At 42.1% G+C, this 10,631-nt stretch overlaps 1 protein-coding gene across 2 annotated transcripts; it reads right to left on the bottom strand.

Annotated features, from left to right (window-relative positions):
• Positions 1-3,292: 3,292 nt before the first annotated feature.
• HMGN1 (high mobility group nucleosome binding domain 1) lies at positions 3,293-10,544 on the bottom strand. 2 transcript variants are annotated; one of them, XM_030577601.1, is made up of 6 exons: positions 10,263-10,542; positions 9,822-9,854; positions 9,704-9,733; positions 9,568-9,627; positions 7,239-7,370; positions 3,293-3,434 (listed from the first exon to the last, which is right to left on the bottom strand). In XM_030577601.1, exons 1-6 carry the CDS (start codon positions 10,275-10,277, stop codon positions 3,387-3,389), a joined length of 318 nt encoding a protein of 105 aa, XP_030433461.1. In that variant the 5' UTR covers positions 10,278-10,542; the 3' UTR covers positions 3,293-3,386. The 2 variants fall into 2 exon arrangements, with proteins under 2 accessions (XP_030433461.1, XP_030433468.1); XM_030577608.1 differs by lacking the exon at positions 9,568-9,627 and having other exon boundaries at positions 10,263-10,544.
• Positions 10,545-10,631: the final 87 nt, after the last annotated feature.

The raw sequence follows: 10,631 nt of genomic DNA, 5'->3' as shown, positions 1-10,631 counted from the left end.
TCACTTTTTCTTTGCAATTTCTGCATCTAAGACTCTTTGCTAACTTTATGAACTTTTTCAAAATAGTCATGAATTAGGTCATGTAGTCCTCCACCTTGGCTCATGCCACAAGGACTCCTTGTTCATTTTGACCTAAGTCACTCTACCCGGAGCGGATGAGCCATTACACAAAGTAAAACTATTTCCCCATGCTTATCTTCCCCCCTCCCCCAAGTTCCTTGTATCTCCTTGTCAAGTGCTGGAAATGGGCCATTTTCATTACCACTACAGTTATTTTTCTCTCCTGCTGACACAGCTCACCTTAACTGATCACTCTTGTTAGCGTGCGTATGGTAACACCCATTGTTTCATGTTCCCTGTGTGTATACTATATATATTTATTTCTGTATTTTCCACTACATGCATCCAATGAAGTGAGCTGTAGCCCACGAAAGCTTATGCTACAATAAATTTGTTAGTCTCTAAGGTTCCACAAGTACTCCTATTCTTTCTACTCGCTCAGTTCAGTTGCACTCCAGCCAGCCAGATCAAGAGGTAGTGTAATGGACTAGACAGTTTTTTTGAGGTAAATTGCCAAACTAACAAACTTCTGAATCTGAGAATTCCTCTTCTGGGCTTGCTAAACATGTAATTTTCATAGCTAAACAAAGAATAGGAATTCCCAGATTCCAAAGTTTTAGTTTCTACTTGAGATAGCCTAGACAATAGCATACAGCTTTAAGTTGCAGCTCTTTTGTTTTCAGTTCCAATAATTAAAATTAAGCAGATTATATTACTGCAAATCTATTGCCAAATTGCTAAATATTTCAGTATTTTTCATTAGTACTAATAATTTTATTTTTCCCAGATTAAGACAGTATTTACTAGTGCCCAATTCTAAACTAGTTTTCCCAAGTAAATTGCCAACACTGCCCATCTTTGATGCTTTAGAGCAGTGGTTCCCAAACTGGGGTTTGTGAACCCCTGGGGGTTCGCAAAAATGTTACAGTGGGTACTTGGGAAAAAACTCCCTAATAGCAGACAGAGCTGTCCCTAGGGACTCCAGATAGCATGGGGCCAGCAGTCCAGAGCCCTTGGACTTCCAAGAGCTAAGCAGATGAAGCAAGCATATCTATCATACTGAGATTTAAACATCAAGACTCCTTACAAGAAAGGGAAAGGGAGGTGAATATTTTTTGCTGTTTTTAAAATTAAATAGGCAGCTAGTATTGTTTTTAAAATTATTATGAAGAACAAGTTTAAGCTTTGTTGTAACATGCATTGTTGCCTGGACTGCTCAAGACCTGCATGCTTGTGTATGAGGAACTCTTTGAGTTGGCTTCTTAAATACCTTCATGCTGTTTCACATCTGATACTCCTTGATGAAACATAGGAGCCTCGTCTTATAACAGGCTTATTCAAAGTGATACAAGCTACCAAAGTGAGATCTTGGAAGAGTTGCTGTTTTCATAATGTAATAAAAATACTATAACGATAAAATAGTGTGCAATAAGCTTGTCATAAAAAAGTATATTTCCAAGATCACTGCTTTTATAATTTATATTCAGGTAAAGGAGAAAAATCCCTGGAAATACATCTCTACCTCGATATAACAAACTTGCTTTGATCCACTGGAGTGCACAGTCCCCCCACCCCGCCCACCCCCGGAGCACTGAGTTACTGCGTTATATCCAAATTCGTGCTATATCGGGTCACGTTATATCGAGGTAGAGGCATATTCATTTTTAGGAGGGGTTCATGAGACTTGACATTTTAGTGAAAGGGATTCACAGTTTGTTAAAAGTTTGGGAACCACTGCTTTAGAGGAAAGAAAACAAAAATAAAAAAGGCAAAAACCAGAATACATCAAGGGAAGGAGTGGGGGGAATTTCCTTTTGACCCCCTGCAGGTGACTGATCGAAGCCCTGAAGATGAGATTAAGAACATAAAACATTAACTGGAAGGGATCCCAGGGGCTACTGCGCCCAGAGTCTCACCAGCGCAGGCAACGCCATCATACAATCCCCCTCAATTTTAATTATGATTTATCAACATTCCAATTGGTCTACTCAGGTAAGACTGCAACTGGACACTTGGCAATAAAAACAAAACAAAACCCTCTCTAGCCCCATCTCTAGGAATAACATTGTCTATTCAGAGTGAATGTTAAAGTATCTACCAGTACATGTTTCTCTGTTTTTCAAAGAAAAACAAAATCCAATAAACAGACTTCTGTATGAGTTACATGTGTCACTGCAGTCAACCCAGGGGCTACAAAAGCAACGTCCTTTTATGGCCAAGATTTTAATTGGCTCTTGTTTGGTAATCAGTACATAGACACACCATGAACAATTTGTACAATTTTTTTATTCTTGTGTATTTTTCATCTCTTTAAAAACCATTATTTCAATTACTTTTCATCTTAACCTGTGTTGACAAACTGTCCTTTACAGGACATGATGTACCAGTATCTTGAATACTGTCATATGAAGTTAGATCTGCTATACAAAAAGTTCCACCGGGTGTACTCAGGGCTTGTCTACACTTCCAGCACTGCAGCAGCACAGCTTTGCACAGTTGGAGTTGTGCTGCTGTAACGCTTAGAGAAGATGCTATGCCGACAGGAAAGCTCCTCCCACTGGTGAAGGTACTCTGCCTCCCTGAAGGGCAGTAGCTATGTTGATGGGAGAAGCCCTTCCATTGACATAGCTCTGTCTACACTGTGAGTTTGGTTGGTATAAATGTGTCACTGAGGGGGGTGGGTTTTCCAAACCCTTGAGCAACGTAGTTATACTGACATAAGTTTGTAGTGTAGACCAGAGCTCAGTAACATCACACTCACCACACACCCAATAAAGGTTTCCAATTTTTCACAGCACAGTTACAAAGTTACTGAAAAAAATAAAACTACTACTACTAAAAATAACTGTCACAGATAATACACAACTCTGAAAGGGAGATCCAACACCAAGGAGCAGGTTCATTACAGAAGTAACTTTATAGATACAGTGGATGTAAGTAAAATGTTAAGACATTTTCAACTTATGATTCCAAAGTTTGATCTGTGTCATGCCTCATTTAACAGGATAAAAAACTGTCCCTCACAGCCTATGGAACGTTCAGTGTAATCAGGATTTCAAAGCCTCTCCCTAATCTAACATTCCATTAATTTCTGGCTACACAGAAAATAGACAACCAGTAGATGATTTCACCTCTTTAAAAAAGCATTTACACGTATTTAATTATGTAAAAAAAATGGGATGTGGTGGGAGTCCCTCCTTTTTAAAAGCGTGTTTTCTAGAACTACTAAAAAACTTGCATTTACAAAATAGTTGATAAAAATATTCCTCTGAATTGTACAAAGAAAGTAGGTACTGGGTCCACTAATAAAAGACTTGGTAGAGATATTACTGAGACTTGGCTTCTTTCTCTCTTGCTGCATCAGACCCTGGAGCCTGAAAAAGGGGAGAGGACAGAGAACATTTAGTATAACAGTTTTCCAAAAATCTCAATGTCTTAGTTCACACACAAGATCTAACAGTAAAAAGAATATGGTAGCTTCAAAAAGATTTAAACAAATCAGGTATATTTTAGAGCAAAAATCATCAAACGTTTAGGACAAATGATTACTTAAGTCTTCACACATTTTGATTCATGATCTTAACCAATCAGTCCCCTTTGATAACATTCTACAACACAAAACAACTTAAAGTGAAATGTAACTGGCTCAAATTTTAGGAAGTCTACTTCTTATATTAGAAATGTAAAAGATTAACCAGTAAGAATTAGTTTTACCGGTTAACCTGCCTTAAACATTAATCCCGGAGCAGGGCCAGCTGGCCCAGAGCAGCACCAAAGCAGGCCCAACCACGCTGGCTGGAGGGGCCCTAGTCCCAACTGCGCTTGCAGGATCAGTCCCAGACATTTAAACAACATTTTTCGTTTAAATGGTTAATTTTAAAACGGTATTAATGATTCTAGAATGCATATGCGGTAGGGATGTAAAGTCACTCCAGCTCAAGACAGACTTAAAAGTGAAGGGATTTAAAAAAAAAAAAAAAAAAAAAAAAAAGGGAGCCTATTTCATTAACTGCTGCCCTTAAAGGTCAAAATACTTTAAGGGTATGTCTACATCTACAATTTTGCAGCGCTGGTTGTTACAGCTGTATTAGTACAGCTGTATAGGGCCAGCGCTGCAGAGTGGCCACACTTACAGCAACCAGCGCTGCAAGTGGTGTTAGATGTGGCCACACTGCAGCGCTGTTGGGCGGCTTCAAGGGGGGTTTGGGGAACGCGAGAGCAAACCGCAGGGAAGGAGACCTGCTTGCACGGGGGTTCGGGGAACGCGAGAGCCAACCGGGGAAGGAGACCTGCTTCCCCGCGGTTTGCTCTCGCGTTCCCCGAACCCCCCTGCAAACCGCAGGGAAGGAGACCTGCTTGATTACCAGAGAGGCTTCCTCAGGTATGCTGCGATACCTGCTTATTCCATGGAGGTCAAGAAAAGCGCTGGTAAGTGTCTACACTTGATTACCAGCGCTGGATCACCAGCGCTGGATCCTCTACACCCGAGACAAAACGGGAGTACGGCCAGCGCTGCAAACAGGGAGTTGCAGCGCTGGTGATGCCCTGCAGATGTGTACACCTCCTAAGTTGCAGCGCTGTAACCCCCTGACCAGCGCTGCAACTTTGTGATGTAGACAAGCCCTAAGATTTAATGAGTACTCTCTCACTAGGAAGCTTAGATCCTGCGGAACAGCACATCTTTAGAGAAGCAAATATTTGAATTCTATACTGCAGTATTTGTATTGTTACTTTAACTATCTCAAGATTCCTAATATGTTTTAAGACAAAGTGATCATGTCACAGTATTCTTGACTTCAGAAGTCCATCTCTGCAGAAATTTAAGTATCTAGACAGAGTAATAGTGGCAGACGTACCCTGTGTCTAGACCAGTCGTCTCCAACCTTTTTACGCCCAAGATCAATTTTTGAATTTAAAGGCAACCCAGGATCTACCCCATCCCGAGGCCCCACCCTGCTCACTCCACCCCTCCCCCATTGCTCTCTCTGCCCCACCCTCATTTTCACAGGGCTGGGGCAAGGGGTATGGGCTCTGGGCTGGGGGATGACCGGTCAATCGCAATCGATCAACTGGTGACCACTGGTCTAGGTCACACCAGTATTTTGTCCCTTAACTTCAAAACAACAAATTCATACAAGTTTAAGCTTAATAATGGCCATATGGGGTCAGATCAATGGTTCATCTAGCCCAGTATCCTGTCTTCCGACAGTACCCAATGCCAAGTGCTTCACAGGGAATAAACAGAACAGGTAATCCGTTCCCAAAATGGCCTTTCCCAGTGTCTGGCAAACAAAGTCTAAAGAGCATGGTTTTGCATCCCTGCCCATCCTGGCTAATAGCCATTGATGAACCTATCCTCCATGAATGTATCCAGTTCTTTTTTGAAAAGATACATATACTTTATCTATCTAGATAAATTCATTGCATTTTTACTGCATAAATGTTATCTTTAAAATAGGACTGTCAAGTGATTAAAAACATAAACAATAGAATACCATTCATTTAAATATTTTTGACATTTTCAAATATATTGTTTTCAATTACAAAACAATACAAAGTGAACAGTGCTCACTTTATATTTATTTTTTATTACAAATATTTGCACTGTAAAAACAAAAATTTTTTTCAATTCACTGAATACAAGTACTGTAGTGCAATCTCTTTATCATGAAAGTTGAACTCTCTATGTCCATTTACAGTCCTCGGTCTAAGTTTCGTAACTTAGATCGATTTAGAGCTGGTCTACAAGACAGCGGTAAAACTGACAGGCAAGCACTATCTACTGAGGGTAAAGGAGACGCAGGCTCTGCTGTGGATTCCGTCCCAGACCAAAGGTAGTAGAGAAGAAAATGGGGGCAGTTGAACCACACAGCGCACGCGCTCTCTCTCTCGCTCTCTCTCTCTCTAGATATATATCTATGTCCCGCTCACAGCGTGATGGGGAGAGGTACACATGTGCAGTCTAATGGGCACTGCTGATGAAGATCTCCGATCCCAGGCACAGGAGGCGCTGCCACATCTATAGTGGAATACCCATAGGGACGACATCACTTGAACAACAACTGTTGCATTCAACAAATGGGATTTCTGACCTTTGTTTGGCCATTTTCAGATATTAATCAATGTGCATGCTCAGTTTTAATAAGCATCAGTTAGGAGTGTAACTGCAATTACCAAGTTATTTAGAAAGTAAGTATTGAGCCTACTGACACTAAGTCAGATTAACATCACACTGAAATGAATGGAGCAGTTGACATTGCAGATAGTCTCAAAAAAAGCTCTAAAAAGTCTTTTGAATTTGCATCCGTTATCTTTCTGGAATATTTCTCTGAAACCATGAAGACTAGAAACTATCAGAGATTTTCAGATCAGTCAGAGGACAAAGCTACTGAGGCTGGTTGAAAATTTACTGTCAGCTATTTTGGGTTTTAACGTAATGGAATTTTTTGTGAGATGTTTCTTGCTTTCTGCAGAAAACATTGGTTTTTGCTGAAAGATGTTGGTCAAGAACTAGTTGTAGGACTTAATGGGTTGTAGTTTGCGCCTTATGTACTCACTCTCTTCCATGGGCTGGGATCCCCAGATACAAATATTCCATAATGCACCAATATCCTCTCTGGGTGAGGGCTGTGTGCAACATGAAGTTCCATCATGCATTATGGGAGATGTTTGGGGATCACTGCCCAAAGAGAAGGGGGACATGAGAAGCAAACTACAACTGCCATGAGACTATTACCACATTTGGCTGAAATCTTTTCATTTTGAGTTTTTACTGAAAGCTATATTCCATGGAAATTGAGTTATGAAAAATGTCTCTTATTTTTCCAGAGGAAAAGATTCCAATGAATTTTCACACCAAGTTCTGGTAGCTACATATCGTCTATTAAAGTTAATAAAAGATGCATGGCTAAATCCCCTAGGCTGCTATGAAAATCTCAGTAACATGCATTTATATCTTAGATTTTGCAGAAACTGAATCTGATGTTGGATAGATGTTTAGATTAACTAGTGCATTACATTATATTAACTCTTCATAATCAAGAGCTAATCTTTTGTCTAGGTTAAGACTAAAGCTACTACTATACCTCTAACTAACGTCTGTTAGTCTATAAGGTGCCACAGGATTCTTTGCTGCTTTTACAGATCCAGACTAACACGGCTACCCTCTGATACTATACCTCTGCACTGTTAAAGTCTCCATTTTCTGCAGGCAAGTTATCCTTAGTTTCTTCTTGATTAGTCCCCTCAATCTGTTTTCCTTTTGGTCCTTTTTTCCCCTTTGATTGAGCTTTCCTGTCCTCAGATTTACCCTACAATAAAATGAATGTAAGAATTTAGATAACCTTTTAAAACAAAATTATTAATTCTCAATATTACCAAAAAAAAATAATCAATCCATATGCTCCATAACCAATGAAGGAGGTTTCCATATTTTTTATATCTAGAGAGAGAGAGAATTCTCTCCATTCCAGAAATAAGATAGAGTCAAACTGGGATCAGAAACTAAAGCACTTATAAAGAAGGTTAGTAGTGGTTTCTCAGGGTATGGCTACACTCGAAACTTCAAAGCGCTGCTAAGTGTGAGTGTAGTCGCAGCGCCAGCGCTGGGAGAGAGCTCTCCCAGCGCTGCACGTACTCCACCTCCTCATGGGGTTTAGCCTGCAGCGCTCCCAGCACTGCAGCACTGTTTACACTGGCGCTTTACAGCGCTGTATCTTGCAGCTCTCAGGGGGGTGTTGTTTTTTTTTTTCCACACTCCTGAGCAAGAAAGTTGCAGCGCTGTAAAGCGCCAGTGTAGCCAAGGCCTCAGACCCCATAACTACTTCCACACAACCACTACACAATTGAACAACAGATTAAGACTTATTGTTTTTAGACAAGAGCACTAAGGAGTTCAGTGTTAATAATGCCGTATTAGTAAGAAAAGAGGCAAAGGAGAGGATGCAATGCCTTCACTTATCTAAAGGATACAATGTTTATCTAGGACACTACTATACTTCAACACTTTGCACGGCCATTTATTTGTAGAACAGTATTATGCAATAAGAACAGGATTTATCAGGCAATTATTATATACACAAATACTATAAGTAAACTGCAGCAGATGGGTTTCTGAAGAGAATGGCCATTGGAATGAACATATTTACTGGAGAATATTAGCAAAATCTAAGACACATATTTAGCCATTCTTCATAGCTTTCCTACTTTTTCATTTAAAACATTCAATATTATATAAATTTAATCTAAAAGGCTTCTATACACCAAGTCTTCATACATCTCTACTTCAAAAATAGAGATCAAGAGACTAGAAAAAATCATTGTTTTAATTTGAAGATTTATTTATGATGTATAATGGGTAAAATTGTGGCTGATAACCCAAATAGACTGTCTCAGTTCATTTGCATACTGCAAGCCTACTGGTTAGGACTGTCACATATAGTTGTGTACTTCCTTCACAAGTACATTTACAGAAAATATTTCAGAACATTAAATTATTTCATGGCTGTAACCTAAGGACTTTATTTTACACAGCCAAAATTTAATTCACTAGAAAATGGGATATTTTCCCTACTTCACATATATGTCTATGTCAGGGATTGGCAACCTCTGGCACGCAGCCTGCCCTGGTCCATGTATTTACATAGAGCAGTGTTTCCCAAACTGTTCCACAGAACATTGGTGTTGCGTGAAAGACTCTTGCACTTGATTTTTGTACTATTTTATATGTGCTTTCCATTAAAAGTATTGAATTGTTAGTTCAAGTTATTTTAAATTTGTATTTTTGCTTTGTTTTATAAAACAAAATATATTTGACCAAAAATAACAATTTTTACTTGAAAACTAAACGACTACAAAATAATATTATAAGTGTTCCGTAATAGGCTAAAAAGTGTTCTATGGCCAAAAAAGTTTGGGAAATGCTGATATAGAGTATCTTCACCAGATGAACTATAGGAATGCAGATGCATCAGTACAGCTGTGCCAATACACATGCAGACATGCCCTGAATTAACATTGAACTCAATACAAGTTCAAAAACCGTTTTACAAGGTTAAACCATGAATTTCTACACAGTCTTTTAAAATGCAAGTACATACACACTTTCCCTTTCAGGTAGCAATAAAAACATGAAATATTCTTATATGCAGTAGCCCCCTGATATCAAAATAACCATCAGCACTACTAAAATACTCATACCTCTTAAGTATGTACAAGAGATCCTAAGTACCATTAGCTGCTTAATAAAAGGAAAAGGTCTAAGCGAGGTGGAGTAGAACCATACTACATATATTCTTTGGAAATTCTCTCAAGATAGATAACTTGATAAAAATAGTTGTTTAGTGCACCTTGATACCTGGGTGCTCCCTGGAAGCCAGGTAAGTTAAGAGCAACATCTAAACGAAATCTGTCCTAGATCCAGCTGTATGATCAAACCAACAGCGCAATGTCCATGTCAGACTTGCTCGACACACCAATCTGTGCCATTCACAAGTGTGTCTCACTCACCTTTGCTGTCGCCGCCGCCGCCTTTTTCGGCTTAGGCTCGACTTTGGCGGGAGCAGGTTTCTGGAAAGAGAGGCAGGTTTAGTGCTCGCCCCTCACAGCGCCTAGGAAGGGGCAGCCGGGGGATGTCTATACTTACAGCTGACAGGCGTGCAGACCGCCTCTTGGGCTAGAGAGAGAGACAGAGACAGCGTGAGAGTCAGGTCCCTGCCCCGAGTCCCTCCCAGGGGAGCCCGCGCAGGAAGCCGGGCACTTACCTCCTCCTGCGCCTCCCCGTCAGCCGCGCTCACCTGCGAACAAACACGCACAGGAGAGTGAACGAACAAACACGTGCGCACGCGCGAAACCCAGGTTTCCTCCCCAGGGGCGGTCACGGCTGAGTGACGTCACCAACCACGCCCCTTCCCGCCACCGCGTTCGGATTTCGAACCCCGAGTGCGTTTAACGGTTACAGAAAATTCGAGTGACGCAGCTGCTGCTACTCGCGAGAAGGGCCCCGCGGTCGCTCAGCGCCGAGCTAGGCTGGCGGGTCCGGCCGATGCCCCGGGCGCCATTTGGCCCAAAGCCTCCCGGAGCGAGCGTCAGCCGAGCCCGGGGAGTTTGCGGGCGGCGGCGCGAGAAGCCCGGGGTGAGCCCCGGGCCGCAGCGTCCGGTCGGCGCCTCGGCGCGGTGCTATGGGGAGCGGTTCCACCCCGCACCTTTCTCCTCGGCATGGCGAGCGGTGGCTCCGACCAGCAACAAGCTGGTGCAGCTGTGGTCGCTGCTACTCCCCGCGTTCACTCGCGCCCAGCGAGCGGCTGCTGCCTGCGCGTGAATGAATCTCAGTCTCGCTGCGCAGTGGTCGGAGCCCGCCCTTCCCCCATCCCTACGGCGCCGCAACAGGATCCAGCCGGATTGGGGGCGCGCCCCATTCACTGGCGGCTGCGCGCGCCCATTGGGCCGAGCCTCCCGCGGGGCTGCCTTCGAATCACAACAAGCCCTTGGGGCGGGCCTGTCACTCATGTCAGGACGTGGGGCGTGGCCCATCACTCCGGCGGGGGAGGGGGATGAGCTCCCACCTGATTGGT

Source organism: Gopherus evgoodei, chromosome 1 (genome assembly GCF_007399415.2).
Source record: "Gopherus evgoodei ecotype Sinaloan lineage chromosome 1, rGopEvg1_v1.p, whole genome shotgun sequence".
Lineage (NCBI taxonomy): Eukaryota > Metazoa > Chordata > Testudines > Testudinidae > Gopherus > Gopherus evgoodei.
Note: the sequence above shows the minus strand (reverse complement) of the source record. Positions and strands in the feature narration are given on the sequence as shown.

What these genes read in the sequence shown, in the direction of transcription:
- HMGN1 (XM_030577601.1), bottom strand. An exon ending in ACGGGGAGGCGCAGGAGGAG is followed by an intron (nt 9,734 to 9,821) that starts GTAAGTGCCCGG and finishes CTCTCTCTCTAG; the next exon opens with CCCAAGAGGCGGTCTGCACG. An exon ending in GGTCTGCACGCCTGTCAGCT is followed by an intron (nt 9,628 to 9,703) that starts GTAAGTATAGAC and finishes CTCTCTTTCCAG; the next exon opens with AAACCTGCTCCCGCCAAAGT.